The following is a 25,124-nucleotide window of genomic DNA, read 5'->3' as shown; positions in this document are numbered from 1 at the left end:
TGTGTGTGTGTGTGTGTGTGTGTGTGTGTGTGTGTTTGCGTGTGAGTGTGCGTGTGTCGTATAACCCCGATGTGACATATACTCTAGCAGCTGTCTGGATTTACCCTGCAGATTTCTGAGGACCAGGTAACCAGTCCTTAGAAATTAGCAAAGATTTCCATTCCAACACAACGAAAGCAGAAGGAAACGGAAATTCATGGATCGGCAGAATTTCCTGCAGCATCGGAGCACTCTCAGTGCAACGTCAACGACATAGACTACCTTATACTAAAGCATTTGTTACCATGGCACACCTGAACATAGCAGCCGCTCTAACCGTTCTGCCACGCTGGTTTCTATTCATTTCATTTCCATCAATAAAATCATACGTGACGTTTTACAGATGCAGGAAATTGATTTTGTTTGAACTTTATTTCATTTAAACTTTCACAGTTGATGTGGCGTGTCGGAGGAAACCGAAGCACTCTCGGAATAGCCTACAGCCCACGCAGACACACCCCTCCCCACCCTGAGCCCCCACGTGGCCCTGATATGAAGTAAATATGGTGCAAAACGTGAGAGCGCTTAGATGCGCTGTCCCAATTTCAAACCTTATAATAATATTAATTATTATTATAAGGTTTGAAATTATTATTATTATTATTCTTTATACAAGTTAATTCCAAGCAAGTTTTCTGTTCACCCTGAAAAAGTGACAGAAGGGGATTTACTCAAAAATGTCTATCTTGGTGTTTGGTGCTTTTTTGCCTCCAACGTCCCCTCTCAGGAGAATCTATCTATCTATCTATCTATCTATCTATCTATCTATCTATCTATCTATCTATCTATCTATCTATCTATCTATCTATCTATCTTTGGTATCTCGTTAATTTAGCAGATTTGTTTTTATTTAGTTATTCAGAATTTCTGATAAAAATGATCTCAGTAATTAACAAAAGCGGATCGGTTTTTTTCATGACACTTATTTAAGAATTTCTGAAATTATAGCTTATTATTTAAAGCAATTAGGCCTATGCTTTTTTCTCAAGTGAATTAATTACGTTTACGTACATTTCATTCCAGTCTAACTTTAACTCTAAGTTATGCTGATTATGGGTTCCTGTAATAAAACCTGTTCAAACCATAGACAACGAACGCACATCAACGTTGAGTTGATAACATTCCAGAAGAGGGCGCTAACGACGCCAATATGACAAACAAGCGCATAAGAATTGCGCAGAAGAAGTTGATTAACCCGGAAGTAGGCGAGACCTTAATTGTTCTGTAGATGAAGAAGCTAGCCGCTAGCCTCTCGGTGCTGCATGCTCTGTTTCTGTCTCTAGCCGATCAACATGGTCCAACTGGTGGGTTCCCTCCGAAAAGAACTGGCTGACTCCCTTTCCACATGCAAGGTGCTGGTGGTAGGAGCGGGGGGGATCGGCTGCGAGCTGCTGAAGAACCTCGTCCTCACCGGGTTCAAGAACATCGAAGTGGTCCGTCATACATAGCTATGTTTGTTTGTGTGCGTCTGTTAGCTTGCTTGCTATCATGCTAAGTCTTTGTGCTGCACAGACTGCGCCTGCAGGTATGCGGTCTCCGGCTAGCTCGTATCATATATAAATATGTAGAACATACGAGTGTTCCTGGTGGTTTCTTGCTATCCCCTCCACCCCCGAGTGCATATTCAAGTGGACGGGCACGGCCATGGAGTTGTACAAATAAGAACACTGCCATAGCAGTTGTAGCTGTAGCAGTTGGCGCCATTAACACTGCTAATGTCAAGTTAGCCTGACAACTTCTTTGAAATGTTATGGCCAGCTAACGTTATACGGCAGGCTGGTTAGTGGCTAAATACCAGACACTTGAACACCCCGATTGTTTGGTATGTCAGGTTATGTTGTGCTGCAAATTTTTGAAATTTGTGTCTGTTAATTGCATTTTGTGTCATTTTAACAGAAAGCTGAGAACAAGACACATTATTTAACAAACAAATGAAAACCAGCATAACTTGGTGTTTCTAGAAAAACGCATAAAGCCAGGCAACCAACACTCAGGGTCAAATGAAATGAAAATACTATGCTGGAGGGGAGTTTGTAAGCAACTCTTTTTAAAGTATGCTTTGTATGTTACCTACCTGACTAGCTTTGCCAAAATTAGCACATCAATTAGCCTACATATGTAATGTCTAAGGTAAAGTATTTATTTGATTTTGTACTGTAGTCAAATGAAAGAAAAGCTCTGAGGAAGTCTGGAAGCAGTAGGCCTACAGTAAACAGTAGAGGTCTATAAATGAAAATCACAAGATGATTATTCCTATTACCTTGTCAGTGACGTTACTGTTGACTGGTTGAATCCAGGTTTTACATCTTGATCTATGGACTCTGTTGTTTTTACAGTTCTTATTCGTAACAAAAGCAATGAGACAGACTTTTAAAATGAACCCTCTTAAACTTTAAGATGAATATATAATTCAATGGTGTCTTCACAGTAAAGGGTAGCAAATTAACACAGAAACATTTGCAGAGATCCCATTAGTATATTTTTTTTTAAGATATTGAGAATAATTTTATTATATAGTGGATTTGTTAATTTTTGTCATGTGTACAGGCAGATATTTTTATCAAAATTTTAATATAAACAAATTGCTTTGTTAAAAGCTCTCGCGGTGCTTGTCCAACAAGTTGATTGTTATAAGCTGCTGTCATGTCCCATTACATGTCAAAATGACTGTCATTAGAAGCCTATTGATTTCGACAGATTGACTTGGACACAATTGATGTCAGCAACCTGAACCGCCAGTTCCTTTTTCAGAAGAAGCATGTTGGCAAGTCTAAAGCACAGGTATGTAAATATCAGGGGATCAGGCTTTTTTTTGCTGTAGTGTTGTTAATCTTGTTTGAGCTAGTAATGTGTTATGCTGAACACCCTGCAATATACATGCTTTTTGTTTAGGGCTGCACAATATGAGGAATATGTGCGAAAACGTTGAATATTGCTATAACGCTATTACTCACTTTCCAAATTCTGCTCAAATACAACAAATGGCCTATTGAATTTAAAACAAATGAAAGGAAATCATTTCCAACATTCTTTTATTAAAAACATTCAAAATTGAATTGAATAGAAAGGGCATTACAAAATAAAGTGACAGTTATGTCTTAAAGTGTGATTCCTATTGATATTTTCTTTCAACAAACACAAAATCTCTGAGCGTCTTGTGCGATATGTCACAGCCTCTCGTGATATGGTTAATGCTGCAGTTGATATTGGGCTAACGATAAAAAAGATTGTGCAGCCCCGTTTCTATTACACCACACCGTAGAGTAAATGGTTTTCAGTGTGTGCTGTTGTACATATTCTGGTTCAGTCTGCTTCGTTCCTGTTGTTTTGCAGGTGGCCAAGGAGAGCGCCTTGCAGTTTTGTCCCACTGCAAACATCACTGCCTACCATGACAGCATCATGAAGTGAGTTCAGTCAGTCCGTTTCATTAAATTAATGTGTTGCAGACTTTGTCAGTAGATTAGTCATTTTTTTGCTGCTATATTATTGTGAATGGTTGATGGGTTGTCCTTTTTTTGTTGTGGAACTCATGTCACCTCCCAACAGCCCTGACTACAACGTGGAGTTCTTCAGAAACTTCATGCTAGTGATGAATGCTCTGGACAACAGAGGTATTCTCACGTGACCTTGCTACTCTCAGACACTTTGTGTTACTCCTAACTGCCAACACATTAAAATGATGAGGAGAATAAAACACTTTCTGTCTCTCCGTAGCGGCCCGTAACCATGTGAACAGGATGTGCTTGGCAGCAGACATCCCTTTGATAGAGAGTGGGACTGCTGGATACCTGGGACAAGTCACAGTCATCAAGAAGGTAGAACATGCACATCAGTATGTTGGTGTTTATTCATCACAACATCCATTGCATAGATCTCCTATCGAGTAAAATGTTGATGGGCATGGGCTATACCATCTTTCACTGTGTCTCTGTCGCCCTTCTTTCCTTCTTTTTTCCCCTACATCTCCTTATTGCCTTGTCCACAGGGGATGACAGAGTGCTATGAATGCCAACCTAAGCCCACCCAGAAGACCTTCCCAGGATGTACTATCAGAAACACACCATCTGAGCCCATTCACTGCATTGTCTGGGCCAAGTATCTCTTCAAGTAAGGCTCATCATAACTAAGTACGAGAATCATTAAAGTTGACGACAATTCAAATACAGGCACACTGCACAATAAACCTTCACAAGACTGGACCTATGTGGCACTGAACAAAAGAGAACAGAACTCTGTCCTATTGGTCATCTTGCATTGTTTGTCTATTGCTACTATAGCCAGCTATTTGGAGAAGAGGATGCAGATCAAGAGGTGTCACCTGACACAGCGGACCCAGAGGCTTCATGTGAGTGAGAACGTGGCATTGCAATTGTTTCACAATATCTGAGTTATAGAGGTGTGATGAGATCTCGTCTCACGAAAAAATAACATTTCTCTTCAAGGTTAAAAGTTGTCTTGCGATATAAGCACACAAGTGCAAAACTATGTCAGTACTAACAAGGAACAATTCACATTAAATCAATCTGTGCCAAATTTTGGTACCTCAAAGCTCTCTCTGCATGTTTCACAGAGAGCGAGGCTCAGCTCTGAGGAGAGAGGGGCGCTGCAGTTATTTGGTCTTACGAGGTCAGTTATACAGGAGAAAAGTCATTTGAGTTTGTGGCAAAACATTTTTTCCTGTGCTAATTTTTCATGTTGTGACTTGATTGAATAAAAGACTCTTTTTCCAGTGATATTTCAGCAGTTAAGTTCCCTTTTTAAATAGTGTTAGTCTTGTTCTTGTGAACCCAGTTTCGTATCGTGAGTCGAGTGTCTCATCACACCCTAATGAGTACTATTTCTATCGTATATTTGCTCTAGCAGTTTGGGGCAGCAGTTGTAAAATGTCCATGTGTGTTCTGTAAACAGGGAATCCAGAAGACACGGCAGCTCGCGCCACAGCCTCAGAAAAGGATGGGGACATCAAGCGAGTCTCCACCAAGGAATGGGCTCGCTCCACGGGATATGACCCTGTCAAACTCTTCAACAAGGTACCAGTCAGACAAACTTGGACAATGGTTTGGCTCTGACCTGCGGCCCTTTGCTGCATGTCATGCCCCCTTTCATATCTTCAGCTGTCCTGTCAAAAATGATGGCTGAAATTTCCCAAAACGTAATCGAACCAAAAAAAATATATATATATATATATACAGAGGTATTATCAACATCAATGTATTTGGTAAAAGAATTGTCATATTTTCTTTTCTATATATGGCACAGCTCTAGGTGAATATTGTAATGATTTAAAAATATATTAACTCAAAACAGAAAAAAAAGTCTTGTATTTAGCTCTGTATTAATTTTCTTGTAAAGTTTCCATTAGAATTTTGCACTTTTACTATTTGTTTAATTGGTGTCTTGCAGGAGACAAAACTTGTAGTATAGTTGAATATGAATACTAGTTTATTATCACTTAAAGACATCCAGAAACAAGCTTGGTTCTGATTGGCTATTCTCCCCAGCTTTTCAAAGATGACATCATGTACCTGCTGACCATGGACAAGTTGTGGAAGAAGAGGAAAGCTCCTTTACCTCTGGACTGGCAGCAGCTAGAGAACAGTGGTATGTCTAAGTAAATTTATGTTGGGGACAACTTTAGCTTTTGGTTAAATGTAGTTTGGGTGCTTGTTACTTGTTTGTTGAGAAAAAGCTTCATATGACAAAGAGCAGGTTTTAGAGAAATTGTTTTCAGGTGGTATCTGCAGTTCACTGCATGCTGAAAAAGTGGTTTGGAGTTTAGTCTCACTCCTGTGTACTCTCAGATATCAGCCTAATTTTACTGATTGCATTCAGTCGTGTTGGAGCTGTGTTAAGCTACTGCTGATACAAACTGTTGCTGCTTAACATTAAAAGCTGTTGCACGACTGTACTGCCCGTGGTCACTCACGGCATGGCTTGCCGTGACTACCTCCCCTACTATTGTAACCCCTGTCATATTATTGAGTGTTTGTAGGCATAGTCCCTGTATGCCTGTCTATAGGCTATCTTAGGTGTTTGTCTTAATGTTCATCCACACTTGTTTGTGTCTTCCAGCATATCCGCAGGAGGAGTCTGTGGGTTCAGGCTTGAAGGACCAGAAGGTTCTGGGAGTTTGGGCTCTCTGCCAGCTGTTCAAGCATAGCGTGGAGACTCTCCGCTCACAGCTGCAGGAGAAGGGAGAAGGAGCTGAGCTGGTGTGGGACAAGGTAAAAAACACTAGCACAAAGTCCTAGAGGGAATGTCTGCACACCTTCTGTAAAATCTCAGAAAGATGAACAGCTCTTCTAGAGAACACTGAGATATGCGTACATGTTTAAATTAGTTTTTTTTAACCATTTTGGGTTTCTTGCTAGAGTACATCGACGCATGCATTATGGTTTAAATGGCTTGTGTGAGTTTAGTGCCTTCACTGCTGTCTCTTGTTCCCAGGATGACCCTCCAGCCATGGACTTTGTTACTGCAGCAGCCAACCTACGTATGCACATCTTTAGCATGAACATGAAGAGTCGCTTTGATGTAAAGTGTAAGTTGGCTGTCTCACGTCTCTCAACAGTGAATCGGTTTCACTGGAAACAATATCATGTAGAATTTGCTGTGTGCTGTTCCTCTAAAGCAAAATTGCGTAACATTTATAATTTTTGCAAGTTGGCATCCCTAAAATTTTAGAGTATAATTGACTTATACACAAATTTAGTGGTAGTCACTTAGGGGTTTGCACTTCTCCTGGGAGTTTGTACCTGCTCACAAAAGTTACAAGGACAGGCGTTCGGGGTACGCATTGGGAATGACCGTTTCATTACAAGTCAGAGTAGCATCAAAGGATTTCGAAGCTGTTATTTTAAGGTAAAAGAAGTTACACAATGTTGTTTTTAATTGGACACAATATACATGATAGGGCGACTGTGGCTCAGTGGTAGAGCGGTTGCCTGCCAATCGGAAGGTTGGTGGTTCAATCCCCACCCCTGCAGTCATTGTCGAAGTGTCCTTGGGCAAGACACTGAACCCCGAGTTGCCCCTGATGCTGCGCATCGGAGTTTGAATGTGTGTGAATGTTTATCTGATGAGCAGGTGGCAGCCCTGGCCACAGTGTATGAATGTATATGAATGGTGAATGTTTCCTGTAGATGTAAAAGCGCTTTGAGCGGTTGTTAAGACTGGAAAAGCGCTATATAAATACAGCACATTTACATGATGTAAATTAGTTATGGATATCTTAATTCCATTATACAGTAATAGTGCACATTCAGATGAATGTCCCTAACTAAGAGTTTTCAATTGGACTGTTTGTTGATTTGTTTTTTGCAGCCATGGCGGGTAACATCATTCCAGCTATTGCTACAACCAACGCTGTCATTGCTGGACTCATTGTTCTGGAGGGGTTGAAGATCCTGTCCGGGGAACTGGAATCCTGTCGCACGGTTAGCACAAAGTTTCCATGACTGGTTACATTTATCCAGGACCTGGATATTTGCCCACGCTGAAATCATTTTTACTTTCAATGTTTAACACTGTGTAATGTTTCTGTGCAACCGTGGTAACTGTTCCTTGAATGTGAAGGTACATTAACAAAAACTGTAAAGAGTGCAGCCACCAGTTAACCTGTTGTTTGAGTGAGAAGTAGTAATAAACATTATGAATTATTTAATACAGGGTAAAGACGGCCAATATTAAGGACTGGTAACTGTTGTGTTGTTTGTTGACAAAGTATGGCCCACGTGTTTCTTTTGAGATTTTGCTATTCAATTTGGAATAAATTAAACCTCTAAATGGGGCTTGTTAATATTTTTGCCTACATGCTTTAACCCAAATTTAGGTGTCAGTAATTTCCAAATCCAAGAGTCAATTTCAAAATCACGATTTTTAAATACATTTTTGATTTAAACATTACTTTTTCTTTTTTTAGCACTGACGGCTATGCCACAAAAACAGCCAATACATGGTAGTCGGGTACTTAACAACGGCGGAGGGGCGGAAAAAAAACTGTTAGATTAAGTAACTGTACTGTCCCGCAGTACTTGTCCTTGTAGGCTATTTGCAGTATATTAAATCGGTTTTGACCTAATTATTTTGCACTGAAATGCCACTCGTCTGTCGGCTCTGACAGCGCTGCATCAGCGCGCTGTGCATGTCCTCGCACGGAGGAGATGTGGTGTGGCGTGGCGTGCTGGCGCTGTATATTAACAAGTTCTTAAAACCTCAGCCCTCCACAACAGCAATGGGCCTTATATCCTGAGCAATAAAGTCAACAATTCCTTCCGTGATATTATTTTTGCGTTTGGATGGTAGAGGCTCAACATCCAGCGGGGACTGGGGGGGGTCGGGTTGTGTCTGGGGAACGCTACCGTCGTTGCGGGAGGGTGCGCCGGTAGTTATAAAACGATTATTAGACTAAGAAATATGCCAATTCTGATGTTCATATAGCCTGCTCAAAACAGACAGGGAAACCTAACGCAGAAAAGTTAGCTTGCCGTTTTTAGGTGATAAGTTTGTAGTCGAGCTGCGATATGCAATCTGTTACTTGCAAACTTTGCATTCGACTTTTTTCCGTTATCTGTTTTTGTAAAATGCTGCCACACTGCCGATGTCTTCGACATGGTAGAGGAGGACTGACTGTAAATTAAACACTCACAATTAAATAAATATTCAGCAAACCCCTAAAACAAGGCTTTCTAGTTCTATCTTCAATCTGTCCCCAGTGGGTTGGGCTAATCCAACAAAAGAGAAAACAAGGGGGGTTTTCTAAAGACAGACTGTTCCCTGTGAAACAGGGGTGCTCTGAAAACATCCCCATTAGCAGTAAGTGTTTTTCACCGTAACGGTCTATGCTTCCACCTGATGAAATAACACGGCCAAAAAAATCAACCAATCTGAATTTTGGTCGAGCCAAAACGTATCGATCAATAAATCGACTAGTCGACTGGGAGATTACAGCCCTACACACCAGTGAATTTGAGAAAGCAGGGGGATTTTCTAGTTCTGTTTGTCTGTGGGAATCGCCGACCCTGCTTTTGATTTCGATCATTGAAATTGCATTTCGATCAATTTAGTATTGAGCACCCCTTACCCAAAACCTCACCACTTGCGAAACTGTTTAGAGTTTCTGTCATCTCTGTTGTTTCGCCACACTTCATCTGGGTATTTTTTTGCCTCTTCTCCAGATCTTCCTGAACAAGTGTCCGAACCTTAGGAAGAAGCTGCTGGTCCCATGTGTCCTGGATCCGCCCAGCGTCAACTGCTACGTCTGCGCCAGCAAACCCGAAGTCACCGTTAAACTCAACGTCCACAAAACCATGGTTCTCTCGCTACAGGACCGGGTAATATGATAAGCTTGTTTTTGCACATCCACCTACCTGTCTCAATGAAAGTGATGTCATTCATATAAATCTTGAACACCAGTGATCTGATTGAAACTGTCCTGATTGGACAGCGCCAATTTACTTGTATCAAAATATTGTTCCAGATCATAGCTCCCATGCTGCACTTTTGTTCAATCACAAAACATGGTTGGCACCCAAACATTCTTACTGTATATCTTGGATGATATTTAATTTCATGTATGTCTTTATCAACTGGCAACATCAAATATGATGCATAGCTGGAGCAACCTGAGATAAGCTTGTTTATTTCTCTTGAGTTGTAAACTGGACTCCAATGTCATGTGGGGGTTAAATGATTACTCTTGCCTTACTTACTTGGTGACTTGTTGTTTTTGTATGCTTTGATCAGATCCTGAAGGAGAGGTTTGGCATGGTGGCTCCAGATGTTCAGATAGAGGATGGAAAAGGGACCATCCTCATCTCCTCAGAGGAAGGAGAGACAGAAAGTAAGGAGGAAGGGGAAAACAGAAACAATGCATCATACACGGTGATTCTTCATTCAAACAGAAGAGGGCGCTGTGTAGGGGTGGGGGAAAAATCGATACTACATAGTGTCGCGATATTTCCCGTGGCAATACTGTATCGATACACAGACAAGTATCAAGTATCGATTTTTTTATATTATTTAAATTGCAGCTAGGGGCGGCTGTGGCTCAGTGGTAGAGCGGTTGCCTGCAGTCCCATGTCTAAGAGTCCTTGGGCAAGACACTGAACCCCGAGTTGCCCCCGGTGCCGCGCATCGGAGTGTGAATGTGTGTGAATGTTTATCTGATGAGCAGTTGGCACCTTGTACGGCAGCCTCGGCCACAGTGTATGAATGTGTGTGAATGGTGAATGTATCCTGTATGATGTAAAAGCGCTTTGAGTAGTCGTTAAGACTAGAAAAGTGCTATATAAATACAGCACATTTACATTTACATGCTGTCTCACGGTCTCCAAACTAGAGCAGTACACGAGAGTCACCCCGGGGCGAACATTACTCACCTTCCGCGAAATGCTGCACGAGAACGGGGGATTGGAAACAAAAACGTGGTGGTTGTCACCGACAACGCTTCTAAAATGGCCGTTGCCGTTCAGTTAGCGGGACACCTCCACGTCAAGTGTTTTGCAAACACAAAATGTTTTTGAACTTTTGTTAGTACCGAGTTTGTCAGCAAACAGTAGCAAATTATGTTTACTTAAAGAGTACATGTTGCATTTTGTTTAATTTTAACATTTTATTTTAATGTAAGGCTACATGTTTATTTAATAATTGTTTATTATTGTAAAAATCTACCTGTAGTAGCACAGCAGTGCATACCTGTTGGTATATCAGTCTAGTCCACCTTAATTAAATGCAAACAGTTCAGTTTGCCAGGTGTATACAGCATTTATAACATATTCATGAAAGTGTTGGTTTGTTAGTCAGCCTAACAGTCACATTTTACAGCAACAAAATTCATGTGAGATGGACAAACAGATGTTGACAACGTTTTCCTTCGGGGACAAAATAATAAAGTCTTAAAAAATCTAATAAATTGCAATATATCGCAGAATATTGCAATAATATCGTATCGTGCTAATATCGTATCGTGGTGCCTCTGGTGATTCCCACCCCTAGCGCTGTGGCAACATTTGTCAATTTGTCTTCAGCTAACTTTATATCCAGACAGGAGATATAAAAAAGCATTTAGGAATAGCATATCTGTTGCACAGGGTTGTAATTAAAAAGGATATAGATTGGAACAATTTTTCATAGCACTTGCAGAATGGATGAGAAAATTAGCAGAGAGAATAATATGCAGAGGGTATTCAGAGTGACGAAATAATGAGCAAATTCTGTATACAGTAATATATTTAGGGCTTGTTCAAATCATTAAAAAAAAGTTATGCAAATGCATATAAAAATGAAATGTATTGTGGTTTACAGTGTAAAACATTTGGCCTTCGCTGAGTATTAATGTATTTGGTCCTGTACAGCTAACAACAGCAAATTCCTTGCTGATTTTGGGATCCGCAACGGCAGCCGTCTCCAAGTTGATGACTTCCTCCAGGATTACACACTCCTTGTCAATGTCCTGCATACGTAAGTGCCTCTGTGCATATGAATGTATCAATGAAATACCTGTACATTATGCACAGTTGCATGTGCCAATTTTGTTTATTCATCATGTTTTGTTTTATTTTGTGTCTGTGTGGGTGTGTGGACAGTGAGGAACTAGAGCGGGATGTGGAGTTTGAGGTAGTAGGTGAAGCCCCAGACAAAGCTCCGCCCCCTCAGACTAACCAGGAAGATGTTAACAGCATCACCAATGGCAACAAGGACTCCGCGCAGCCATCCACCTCTTCTAAAGGTCAGTAGGAGAGACATGTGTGGTCTTGTCTCTTTGTAATATTCACTGAGCAGGCATGGGTGTGCTATATTGTATCATTGCTCCACTTTTATGGAGTGATTTCAGAGTAAGATCTGTGAGTCTGAAGGCTTTTCAGACACCAAGACACTGCACAGTGGTTTGTAATACTCCAAGATAGGATTTGCAACTCTGGAAAGTTACTATGGCGATATTTTATCTTTCATTGTGATAGTCATGAGGTAAGCAGTAGAAATATACGTTACACAATAATCCACCGGGAATGTGCTCTTGCAGCTGTGATGTGATGTGATCGGCCAATGTCTTTTTTTTTTTTCTATGCAATGCTAATGTGTGTTTGAGTCACAAACTTAGAAACTCAAGTGTCTAAAAGTGTTGCCTGTAGTTGGTGCAGTTTTAAATGCTCCGGCTGTAGCCTTGGTTGCTAGTAAGTGGTGCAGGTGTAGAGCTGCTGGTTTGAAAGTGCTGTTACTGCAACTCTGTTCGCAACGTTGTATCATGTGGACACGACAGTGTTGTTGTCATTACTTAGCATTCCTCATGGGGGCAACAAACTACGCTGTAATATCAGCATAAGCTTTATTTGCCAGGTATGAGGACACATACAAGGAGTTTTTCTTTGGATCATCATTGCTCACGATGCCCTTACACATACAAAACAAACAATATATGCACATTAATATATACACACTCTGAACAGATGTAGACAATATAGACAGGTTCAGGCAATAGTGCAGTGAAGAGTGCAAAGTATGCAGGAGTAAATTATAATATTTTGACTGTGGAGCATAGTGCAAAGAATGATGGAATAAATAGTATTACAGTATGAACAGCTCTGAAATAGACTATGAGAATGATGAATATATAATAAGTGGAATCAGTAAAGAGGTGCAGGTTAGAGACAGTGTTGTCTGTGACTATATATATATATATATATATATATATATATATATATATATTTGCTTTTCAAAGGCACTCCTTTGACAAAAACAGTAAATTTACCTTGCAGAACGTGGCCTCAATCAGTTTTTCACAGAACACACCCCCCCACCCCTCTTTAGGGTTTTTACCTTCGTCAGCTCACCTAGAAAAGAATCTTCAGCCCCTTCACACAGATTGCACAATAGCGCCACAGTCGATGTCTCCCATCATCATCATTATTCACTCAGAAGAAAGCAAAGGCAACATGATGCCGCCCCAGTGCGTGATTTCACATGGCATTCAGGGTGCAAAAGAGGCAAAAGGCGTCTAGTGCGTGTGTGAGCCGATCCGCAGCGTTAATAAACCACCCTTACCCAACCTGATTTACTAACCACCAACTTTATGCATCATATTAGCACAATTGTCCAAAACGCGATTTACAGAGACGGATGCAGCGTTCAAGTGTATGTGTTAGTGTCTGAGAGAGGAAGAGAGCAAGTGACGTAGAAGGTGGACTATGCACGCTATGTTTATGTAAGTTATTGATAACTTTGGCTACTTGTAGTCGTAACGCTGCTGTGTCACTTTTTACCTGCCTGTGGGCTGACTGGCTGTCCCTGACATACAGGCGTCTGTTTGTTGCTGTTATGGCTCTGTGACAACGTCTGCTATCAGCTTATACCCTTTTCACAACAAAGTCTCAACCTGGGTCATACCCATGTCGATCGTGTTTGGGGTTAACCGTCCTCAATTGACTCAGCTTTGCAACCCAGATCATGAGGTGGGTGGGATCAGGCTAGGACTTTCATCGATTTCAAGGTGGCTGCTTTACGCTGGGTTTTCACCATCAGCTGTATACAACTAGGATTTTCAAAGGCAAAAAAGTCTGCAAGGCAACTTTTCAAGAGTGGTAGTAGAGTTTAACAGGCAAAACTGCCTGTAAAAACCCACGTTACAATGTAAACATATGAAAAGTTTAATTCTCTCGAACACTGCCAACATTTGTCTGGAGACTGCATTTCAGTGCGGCTGCTGGGTAGTCTCTCCTTTTTTTTTTTTTTTTTCTTTACATTAATGACTTGCGAATCCAAGAGCAAATCCCAACTTTACTTTAAATAAAATAAAATGTTCTCCCCTTATCTTAAAATAGTCAAAAATTGATAAAGGAACCTCCTTGTCCAGTTGTTCCAATAAATATGCAGAGGAAGAGAAATCAGTCTGTAAAAGAAATGATCTGATTAATGTTTGCCTTGTGGTCTGGAGTATGTGACAAGTTAGCTGTTCACTGTATACCCATTTATAGCACCTAAGGTAATTGTAATGCATTGCTCCTAGGTTGTGACCCAGTTGATCTTTGAATTGTCATGACCAGGGATATACCCATGTAGACTGGCTTGGTTTGAATTTCCAAACGGAGGGTTGAACCCTGATCAGACAACCCAGGTCTAACCCTGGTCAGTGGTTTGAGAGAGGTACCAACTCTGTTCCCCCTGTTCCATCTTCATAACTTTCACACAGGCCGCTTAAAAGCCTTGACCAGGCTGTGGGAAACATGTCTCTGCTCTAAACCGACCTTTTAGCATATAGTTTTCACTGTCTTTTGTGGAACCAAATTTGTATCTGCTTCTTTTTCATCCACGTCCGCTGTTGTCCTCTCCCTTTTCAGCTCCGGCACAAGATGACGACGTCATGATCGTTGACTCTGACGAGGAAGAAGGGGGGTCGTCTAGCTCTGCAGCAGCAGCAGCAGCGACCAGCGGCACCAAGAGGAAGCACTCAGACGCAGAAACTGGCGAGACCTCCACCAAGCGCCCACGGACGGTCCACTCAAGTGAAGCAGCCGCCCCCACCAACAATGATGAGGATGATGACATCGTTGCTCTGGACTAACACCTCCTTCCTGGTCTCCTGAAGGACCGAGAACTCTTTGAACGCTTCTCATTTAGACTCAAAACTGACCGTAGGTTTGAATAAAACACCTCTTTTATGAAGAACATTTTGACTGCCCTTGTTCGTCTTTCGTCACTTCCTCCCCCCCTCCCCCTGTTTGTGCTTTCATACTCCCTCTGCTCTCACATGATGCTGTAAATAGATTCTACGTTTTGAAACGTTTTGAAAAAGACATAACTTCTTTTGTTATTCAGTTATTACTTATAAAATGCTTCTCTTGATGGTAAAAAAACAACAAAACAAATGCCTTTTTAAATATACATAAATGTACTGTATTTCTCATGCTATACAAGTCAGGGTGTTTTTGTGCTTTGTCAATTACAAAAGATTTAAAAACCAAAACATTTTCTTGTAATATTAATCTCAGTCATTGTGAAGGGACGGTAACTGACAGACCCAGAAGTCTGCAGCCTGTTGGACTCTTACCAGTGAGTCTGTTGGTAGGTGTTGTTGAGGTCTGTGATCGGGTTGGTAAAGCACAGAAGCGCTGATGGAGAGTTTGGCCACATTGTGCCATTGGGGCGTTAGTTTGCTACCTCTTTTCTAGAACTAACATTTTTTGGCTGCAAATTTGTGCCCATGCCCTCCATAACACTGCCAAAATGAGGCATTCATTACCGAATAAAAAAAAAAAAAAAGACTTTGAAACAGCCATTGAGCAGCACAGCCGTGCTATTTATGCCCCCCTGTGAAACTGCAATAACTGCACTGTATCCTAAAGGCTCTGGCTGAGCACAAGTGGCTTAGATTCAGGCTAGTAGTATAATGTTAACATGTCACATGTTGCTTCTTCTTAGTATGACTTGGTTCTCTTGGAGCGTAAAACATTCAAGGTAAAACAGAAGTTAGAACCAGAGATGTAGAAGTTTTGATCAGAACCAGTCATTCCTTTTCATACTGCAGATTATAGCAGTGGAGTCCTGCACTGAAATAACAATGTCTTGCACAAAGTGTAACAGTTGACCTCCTGCTATCTCCTCCAGTCTGACTCTTGTCTCAGTGTCCATTATTTCAGATGTCCTTGTGATCCAATGTTGAACAGTTATGAGAGCCCTTTGGACCAATTTGGTGAAGACAATAAACTCAACAAATGCAGATGCTTTGTGATTTGTTTAGTCTTTCATGTTGATAGAAAATATTCTAAACACTAAAATCAAACAGAATTGCATGTCTGTTAGCTTGTTTTGGTGTTCTGAATATGTCAGTTGTTCTGGATTAAAGTTCAACAGTCATGTGGTCAACTCTGTACAAAGTGTGACATTCTTAAGAGAAACCATGATGCAACACTAGAACCCTCCACACGAACGCACATACACACAGCACTTTACAATAAACAAGCTTGATGTCAAAATGTTTGATTAGCTAAAACTTTCCCTTCCCAGGGTTTCCCTTGGGATGAGGAGTTGGTTTACAGGATAAAGATGGACAGTGGAAACTAAACTAAATATAAAGAAACAAAGACACTGGAAGTTGCATCTGCAGGAACAGTTCTATAGAGCAAGCAGAACGTGTTCACACTCACAGGCAATACATTTTTCACTTGTCATACTGTAGCAGAAAGGTGATCAACATACATTAAAAAGGGAAAACAGCTAAAACAAAACATTACAATGGGGTAAAAAAATGATTTTTTTTGAGGAAATTAAGTTAAGAGCAGAAATGTAAATCCAGGACAGGTAAAGATAATGCACCCGTGTTACTAATAGTGATTGGCTCTGTTCTAATTAAGTGGAAGGTAACTAAGTGCATTTACTAAAATACTGTACTTAAGTACAATTTTGAGGTACTTGTAGCTACTCTACATGAGAATTCCCCTTCCAAGCTACTTTTAGTCCACTTAATTTAAAAGAAAGCTACACTTTTTAACCCCCTATAGGCCACCTGACAGCTAAAAATAGCTATAGCTATAGTTATTCTGGAGTGTGGTCTAGACCTACTCTATCTGTAAAGTGTCTTGAGATAACGCTTGTTATGAATTGATACTATAAATAAAATTGAATTGAATTGAATTGAATTGAAATTATTAAGGCTGATTAAGAATTTTCAGACAAATCCTATGATCGGCTATAATATATGGTGGGCTGTAATAAATCGAAATAACCACTCCTTTCCAAAGTGCTGGAAAACCCTTAAATGATGGTTACATGTGAAAAGCAGCGGTATTATATAACTATATTACAACTAACATTATAATTTAGCAGCTTAAAGGGACCATTATGCATATTGAGTACTTCTACTTTGGATACTTATCACTAAATATTGCTGATAATACTTAAAGGTCTATTTCACAGATACTTTACTAAAGTAAAAGCAGAAATACTACAACATTTGCGCCACAAAAGCAGAGTTAATATGATTATAGGCCTATATATAAAATGATTTACAAGAAAACTAAAAAAAAGTATAACGATGAATTCATGTGTATTAAAACACACACACGCGCACGAACGCGCGCACACATACACACACACACACACCATCATCATCATCATCATCAACGTTGCAAACGCCCCTCAGTGGAGGCCGCTGATTGGTCAGCTCTGTGCCCCCCCCCCCCCCCGTTCTGTGAAAGCCTGCCCCTTCCCCCGCCTCAGGCAAACGACAGGAGGGCAGAGACAGGAAAACAGCCAGCCGAGCGAATAGTTTTGTTTTGAACAGGCATTGTTGTGAGAGCTAACTTTCGTGGAGCTAAAAAGACTTAGCTAACCACTAGCTTCAAATAAAACCGCGCGACGAAAGCCATTTAAGCGCTTCTTGTGAACCTGATAACGTCAGCTTGACAAATATGGTGATTTTGTCATCCGCAATAAGACCACTCGCTTCCAAGCTTAACCGACAGCTCGTCAGACATGCCAAGACTCAACGGATAACGCCTGTCAGGAGATGCAACCTCATTGCCTGCTCAAGCAAATATGTGCTGTCGCAGAGTAAGTACCTGCGTTGTAGATGTAAGTTACACAATGTGTATTGTTTTTCCAGCGTGTCGACACGGCGGTTCATTATCATTCAGCTTCAAAGGGAACATCTTGAGCTCAATGAAACCCTAAACCAACCACTGCCTTGCTGATACTCACACACTGCCTCTGTTGGCAAGAGTTTCTGGGGTTAAGTGTTTACTTTGAAGATTTAAAAAGGCTCTAACACACACACATACGGTTAATATGAAATATACAGTCTATAGTCACACTGCATCAGTTAATGGTTACTTTTGTTGTCATCCATGTGAATGTAAAGCACCGGACTGGACTTTCCTTACTACTGGATTTGGATCAAACACACTCTGTTGACTCTACTGTGTTTGAGACAGACTCTGGCTCCGGGTTTTCCAAACGGGTATTGAGATCCTTACGAACCTTTTGAAGCCCTTTTACCTACATACGGGCCTTTAAGTCAAGTCACTAGTTAAGTGTAAGGGAGGCTGTTTTCAAATGCACACAGAACATTTGAGCCTGTTGTTAGAGCCAAAGTGTGCCTTCTGAAAATAAAACCACCCACTTATTATTCTATGCCATCACATCTCCACTGTTCTTATTGAGGTTAAGTAATGATAAAAATGTTAGGCCTTTGGTGTTAGTCATCTCCCTTAACTTTGATGTACCACTGAACATTCGAGACACCCAACCTAGTCTTGTATGCCATCTCAACAAGGTTCATATTTAACTATAACAAGCCTGTTGTACTGGCCACTGGCTTTGAAGTGGTCCACTGGCCTTCCCTTTGTCCATTGCCCTTGCCTTGTCTAGCTATTTAAAAAAAAAAAAAAAAAACAACATTTTTTGCCTTCCCCACTCTTCAGGTAAAAACATCTGACTCCCAGGAAATTGATACAGTCTGTGCATCCCTAACGTATAGAGGCATGATGTTGTCATTTCAACATGCGGTCAAATGTTGCAATATTTGTTAAGGTCAAAAAGTGTATAAAACATGTGAAAACATCTTTGTTTGGTCCAGATCTTCGCAAAAATCTCACTATAATAAATAAGGGTGTGCATCTCTGCCTTTTTATAAGGCGATCCACTGCGTATCTAGATGCACGGACTACGATATGGTTCAGGAACTAAACTTTTTATAATGAAACCATTCAGTTTGATTCCATGTTAAAATCGACATGTTTCGATGTGATATGATTCAATTTGATAGATACAGTTAATTTTTGTTTAATGTGAACATTAATTTCCCATTATAAATTAAAATAAGCTAATTCTAACAAGGTAGCATTGCCTAGCTTCAAAAAAAAATCATCAACTTAATTAGCTAGCCACATAACCAAATAAGGTCCACATCGTCTCAATATTAAATAAAAACCACCTCCTTGTTGCTGTAACATTAGAGACAGTAATTTAAACATGGGGCCACGTTAGTCAACCGTTGATAGCACTCCAATAATAATCATACGTGAGTACGTACATGAGCAAAATTTCACAATTTGGTCTGACGAAATGTCAAACGTGGCAAGCGGCTATCATTCTTTTATGCTAGAACTAGAACAGTGCCCGTTCAAAAATGGCCAATTGCTTGGCCTGTGGTACTGCTGCTTGAAGCTTTTTCCAGAACCATTGTACCCCAAAATTACTTACAGACGGATCCCGAAGCGCCACACTGCAGGTCCTGTAGCCTACTACTGACTAACTGTGTACTCCTACTTCAAAGAAAAACATTATACTACCAAATTTACCAGACAGACGTGGCAGATTTAGAATTTACTCACAAAATATCACAATTGGTGCATGATCACATAAGGGTTGTGTCATGTGGATACACTGAAAGTTTGTTGTTGTCATTACTTAGAATTCCTCATGGGGGAGTAGAGCTGGGCAATAATCCAGTATGATCCTTTATCACCTTTCAAAGGACTCCTAATTTGATGAAATCATTTAGGGAACAGCTAAACAAAAAACTACCAATACAAGACAAATAAAGCTGTTTTTTTTTGTAAATCATTTTCTTCAATAATATTGCAGTTTTTTTCTTATAAATTTAAAGCTATAGTGCATAGTTCCTGTCCCCGTCATAGGGTTGGGGGATATACAACAGAGAAAGTCATATATCACAACATTCTTGACCAAATGGATAGAAATTGTGACGATATTTTAGGCTTGACAACTATTGCATTCACAAAATAATTTTGACATTGAGATTTAAGATAAATAATTAATTAAATAATTAAATTAAATAAAATTATTATATAAATTATATTATTTTTTCAGCTATATACTGACAATGTTAGACATAGGTCAACAGAAGAAAAAAAGCCCTAATCTGACCAGTTGGAAGAACGCCACCTACTGTACCATAGGTAGAGTTACACCTATAATTCTTCCCATTCTTTCCCACTCATTTAAATGGGGAGAATTGGCATACCGGGGTAAGGCTGAATCCCATTTCTCTGTCTTACCCCTACCCCTTGCCCCTTACCCCTACCTCATGGCCCTTTTGAAACTAAGGGGTAAGAGGTAGGGGCAAAAACAAACCCCTATGAAATGGGACACCACTTGGTTACATCACCATACAGTATTGATCACAAACTTCCAAGATGCCGTCTCTGTCTGTTGTGTGGGTTTTGACAACAGTGGCATATGTATTTACATATTTACATATTTAATAGTTATTTTATGTTCACTTTGGTGGTGCAGAGGCAGATGTTATTTGTGTAGTACTTGGGTGTGTTTGCAATACATATGTGTATACACATGTATCATGTATGCATACATTTACACCATGTTTACATGGTGTGTTGTATATATGTTTTAGTTATCACCGTTTTGAATGTCATCGATGTTAAGAAAATCACTATGTTAACAAAAATCTGTCTTTATTGCCAATAAATTAAACATAACAGGCAACAAAATTACATAAAATGATGTTACAGAACCATTATCAACTATTAGAACCATAACTAACATGTCACACATTAAAAGACACTTATGTGTAAAACTAAAAAAAACACACAAGACCACATACAAACAAATTAACAGCTGTTCTGATTTTCCAGTCCATTCTGAAGCCTGTTGGCCAGTAACCCCCCCCCCTCACATTTCATCAGTGTCCCATATCAAAACCAACAATAATTAATTAATTAATTAATTAATTACAAATGATTGTAATAATACAGTACCAATGCAAGCCCCAAAGTGGATCAGCTGCTGTGAGCTGCTGTGTCTTCCTGTGTGATACAGGGAGGTATATGTAAATCATGTAGCAATGTATCATAGACCGTTAATGTATGTATGTATGTATGTATGTACAGTCCATTTAAGGCAGAGAAATGCGGGACTGTTGTGCAAATCAACGTTAGCGATTAGCATAGCAAGCTAGCGTTTAAAAAAAAGTTTCAATTAAGAACATGGTTGCAAGTATATATGCACAGGACTGCATAGACAATAAAACAAGACTGTAGTAACTTTTAAATCAATTATTTAAGCCAAAAGTACTTACATTTAAGTGTAAGTTTAAGTGTCTCTCTGGTCGATGCGGCAGCCATTGGTGCTTGTGTGTTTACAAGTGAGGTTGCGTCCACACTCGGTTCCTAGGGGTATACAGCCCTCGGTTTATCCCCTACCCCTCGGTAATAATAGGTATTGGGACACGACTAGGTCCCGCGTGAATGCGCAAAAACGAGGGGAAGGGGTAAGAGGTTGGGGTGAGAGAGAAATGAGATTCAACCTAAGACACCCTGGTTACTGCTATGCATGTTAACACACTGTGTATTTAAATTCACACCAGTCTGTTAGTAGCCCCGTTGCCGCCTCCTCTCCCTGCACACTACTGCTTGCCACGCAGTAAGCTTTACTGTGTATCTACTGTACGTCTATGGCTTTCCCAAGTTCACCTGGAACTGCCAAATTGCAAATAAGTCTGTTTCTGTCTCACATTGGTTTTTACATAGAGCCTAAGATTAGCAACAATAGCTGACATTAACTATCTTTACTAGTCTGGCCCTATTTGAAAAAACAAAAGCAGAGAGAAACAGATTGAACTTGAAATACCGTCTGTCTGGGAGTTCCGGGTGAACTCATGGAAGACAATACAGTATTGAAGCTGTGTGGTGATGCCAGGCTTCGGAGCACCGGGCTGACAGTCCAAATTACATGTCAGTCATTCCCTCCCCTCAAAACCCTCATTCAGAAATCCTTTAGATTGCAAAAATGATCAGAGGTACTGCAAATGGGATCTAAATCTGAGGGAAACAATGTTCTTAGCCTGAAGTTGCCAGTGTCTGAGAAATCCTTCTAGTTATTTAAAGACTAGACAGATCTTTAGGCAAACTTAACTTAAAACACATAATCAAAGGCCTCATTTATTATTTAATCTAATATGTTTCCCACACCAGTTACCTAACCTGCCTGTCTTTGGTCTATAGGAGGAAATTGGTGTATGAAAATAAAAAAAAACATGAAACTATTTTGACATGGTAGTGCAGACTTTTTAAATGGGTCCACACTTTCACCTGCTGTGAAAAAATAATTGGAAACCAGTGGCTGCCTGGCTGGAATGTAGGAAAAACATATTTAAAAAATCAAAACACGTTAAAGACTTTGGAAAACAAGTAAGCAATGTAAATTACTCCTCATTACCCCAATTCAAAGCCTTGTCTTTTGCTTTACTAACTAGCTCAACACAGCTACGTCAACATCTTCACGGTTGACAATTACCCAGTGAGTGAGCATGAATGGCTTTGAAAGCACTTTTTGTGTGTCCATGCAATAACAGAGACAGGCAGCCAACTACCCCAGGAGGAGCCACTGAAATCTGGCGTAGATGCAGGTCATCTCCCAGCCAGACCTGTTCAGCTTGGCTCTCAGTGGAAACTTTAAGCCCGGAGCTGGATGAAAGGAGAGGAAAATGGACTCTGCTACCTTAGTGTCCTTTGACAACAACGCTTGAAATATTTTTTTGTGTAGATCTTGATCAGGGAGGGAAACACTGTTTTTTAAACTGAGCTTTTTTTGATTTATAAGTAGAACATTTTACAAGTAGAGTTAATGTTTTTTGGATGGATTTTAAAGAGTAAAGGAAAATAAGGGAGGTAGAAAAAATGAGCAGAGTTTCGGGTAATTAGAAGTCAGGTCCGTTGACAGACTTTGGCCCGAACTGATGGTCTGACCGGCCAGAGGTCCTGCTCTGATTCCCCTGCTGTGAAGCAGAACTGGGGGCGTGCCAAGACATTCCACGTTGTGCTTTCGATACAGCCAGCCCACTTCTCTCTTATTTTGTAAAAAAAAACTAAGAGGACTAAAAGGAAGTATTTCCTCACTTCATCCTTTTTTCATTTAGTTCCTTCAAACTGCTCAAGGAAGAAGGACTGTGTGTGCCTATCTAGCATTGACACGGTGTAGTTTTTGTATTTATTTAATGAGACAACTTAGATCTTTTGTGCTTCAAAATGGATTGTCTTAAAATGCAGAAAGCAGCCGAGCACAACATGAAAAGTAGGTATCAGCATTTTTATTTTTACTTTCTCTTTACTTCTTCATGAACAGCAGACTGTAAGTTCTGGCTGTTGTACATTTCAAATTTCTGTGAATTTTTTCTGTCATGAACTTCTTCTCTCTCTCCCTTCTCTCCTCCAGTGCATCCCATGTGGCAGGGACCCCTCGCGGTACCAGGAGGTGAGCGTCAGTCCCCGATCGACATCGCTGTGCGAAAGAGTGTCTTTGATTCGGAGCTGAAGCCTCTGGTGACAGATTACGACCCGCACACCTGCCAACAGATCTGGAACAATGGCTACTCCTTCCTGGTCGAGTATGATGACACTACAGACAAGTCCAGTAAGTCCTCTTTTTCCTGTCTTCTAAATCTGTATTTCTTTTAAAAAGAACAGTTTGTTCTGTTTAAGTTAATCCTTATTAACTACTACATTGAGAGCAAGTACTTTCCCTTTAAATCTGAATGGACTTGAAGGAGATCACGGCAGGGGAATGCAATATTTTGATATACACAAGAGGTTTATCTCCTTCCTTATCCGTCCCTTAAAGAGCCCCCTGTCTGTAGCAAAATCCTGTAATCAATGCTACACTTAAAGCTGCTTAAACGTCACGTGGATCTGGTGACTATCATGTGACTCACGTGTCTGTCTAGACCGCAACAACTACTACATACTCACATAGTCTGTCTTTAAAGTTTTGGTCATTTTGGTATAATTACTGGGCTACACCAAAATCCACTATATAACTGTCCAAACCATCAAAAGTAATTACAAATGTTATAAAGCTACAAAATAAACCCCTTCATAGGTGTCACATGCCCTCAGTCTTTGTATTGTGAGCTTAGTCTGGTACTGAGAGAACAAAAACAGGTTGAAATGTTGAGACCCCTATTTGATCACCTGTAAAATGAACAATGGAGTGATATAGGCATGACTGCAGGTACTTTAATTACAGATTCATTCTTTAAATGGGTGTTTATGACTTTAGCACGTTTACAGGCATAAAAAAAACTCATTGCTGGAAAGGTAAATGCAAGTAGATGCAGTACAATATTTCCTGGATGTTTCTAGGTCAGTGTTAATGCCTGAACAACCCGTCTTCAACTGACGCGCTTGTGTGGGATAACTTCCTGTTTTTGGTGGAGGAAACGAATGCTTGACAGTGATATGATATGATTCTTTTTGGAGGAAGAGCATTTCATTCTGATAAAAGGATTGGAGACCTGTAAAGTCAAAGTATGGTACACTGATCTATATGTCCTTTTACTTGTGTGGTCAGCGCTGAAAGGCGGCCCCCTGCAGGACAGATTCAGGTTGTGCCAGTTCCACTTCCACTGGGGTGAGAGCAACGCCTGGGGGTCAGAGCACACCGTGGACAGGAGGCTGTTCCCTGCAGAGGTACTGTGCTATGACATGCATACACTAGCACACAGCAGGTAGTTAGCATGAAACTTAAATTATCCCTGCAAGGACATTGGTCTGCTGCACATTTCTGTAGTATTATCAAGTACATAAAATGAGGTTGAAAAGAAAATTTGCTGAAAAACAGGAAGTTGGATATCTCTCTCTTTATAATATTATTTATCATATATGGGATTTTTGCAAAGCCAATCTACCGCACGGAAACCACTGTCTGATTGTGTGCCAGTCAGAGTTGTTCCCTGCATTGCGCAACTTAGTTTCTACATGTAGACAGTCACAGAGGACAGAGTAACGGGAGGAAAAAACGCAACATTTTGTCCCGCCTGTGTTATTCAGACAACAGCAGTGACTAGTGCTAGTCGGTGCTAGTTAGCGTCTGTTAGCTCACAAGCTCTAGGGCACAAGTAATATTTGTTCTCTAGGACGCACCGGTGCTGCTAATGTCCTTGCGTCGCTGCAATGTAGTTTATATCGGTATGGTTTAATTTTGCGTTACGTGACCCATTTCTTCTGTAAAGCCCTGCCTGTGTTGGATCTCTCATCTACTCTCTCTCCTCTTACTCTCCGCGCAGCACCGCCACACAGCGGGGCTGCTCCACACTTCTGACATTTGTCCACTGT

At 40.4% G+C, this 25,124-nt stretch overlaps 2 protein-coding genes across 4 annotated transcripts in view; both read left to right on the top strand.

Annotated features, from left to right (window-relative positions):
* Positions 1-1,200: 1,200 nt before the first annotated feature.
* uba2 (ubiquitin-like modifier activating enzyme 2) lies at positions 1,201-15,753 on the top strand. Its single transcript, XM_034879581.1, has 17 exons — positions 1,201-1,472; positions 2,737-2,820; positions 3,373-3,443; positions 3,586-3,650; positions 3,754-3,854; positions 4,025-4,146; positions 4,317-4,384; positions 4,948-5,069; positions 5,541-5,640; positions 6,112-6,263; positions 6,487-6,580; positions 7,363-7,475; positions 9,216-9,371; positions 9,784-9,880; positions 11,394-11,499; positions 11,625-11,767; positions 14,373-15,753. The coding sequence occupies exons 1-17, from the start codon at positions 1,332-1,334 to the stop codon at positions 14,594-14,596; spliced, it is 1,959 nt and encodes a 652-aa protein (XP_034735472.1). The 5' UTR covers positions 1,201-1,331; the 3' UTR covers positions 14,597-15,753.
* Positions 15,754-17,227: 1,474 nt separating this feature from the next.
* ca5a (carbonic anhydrase Va) overlaps positions 17,228-25,124 on the top strand; it is a 21,167-nt gene continuing 13,270 nt past the window's right edge. For 2 of the 3 annotated variants that reach the window (XR_004657601.1, XM_034878942.1), the window contains exons 1-3: positions 17,228-17,583; positions 23,227-23,424; positions 24,361-24,479. Coding sequence is in view for 2 of the 3 variants with exons in the window: in XM_034878942.1 (XP_034734833.1) it covers positions 17,442-17,583; positions 23,227-23,424; positions 24,361-24,479 (459 nt within the window). In the remaining variant the exon portion in view is untranslated. Of the gene's footprint in view, positions 17,584-22,822; positions 23,086-23,226; positions 23,425-24,360; positions 24,480-25,124 lie in introns of those variants that run through there. The other variant, XM_034878943.1, reaches the window with a different exon arrangement.

The sequence above is a fragment of the Etheostoma cragini genome, chromosome 8 (genome assembly GCF_013103735.1).
Source record: "Etheostoma cragini isolate CJK2018 chromosome 8, CSU_Ecrag_1.0, whole genome shotgun sequence".
NCBI lineage: Eukaryota > Metazoa > Chordata > Actinopteri > Perciformes > Percidae > Etheostoma > Etheostoma cragini.
The sequence above is the reverse complement of the archived record's forward strand: the minus strand, read 5'-3'. Positions and strand labels throughout refer to the sequence as shown.

Bases quoted from the DNA above. Each gene is read 5' to 3' on its own strand.
- uba2 (XM_034879581.1), top strand. From the start codon at position 1,332: ATGGTCCAACTGGTGGGTTCCCTCCGAAAAGAACTGGCTGACTCCCTT. The intron at 2,821-3,372 runs GTATGTAAATAT...GTTGTTTTGCAG, and splicing joins TTGGCAAGTCTAAAGCACAG to GTGGCCAAGGAGAGCGCCTT. The intron at 3,855-4,024 runs GTAGAACATGCA...CCTTGTCCACAG, and splicing joins AAGTCACAGTCATCAAGAAG to GGGATGACAGAGTGCTATGA.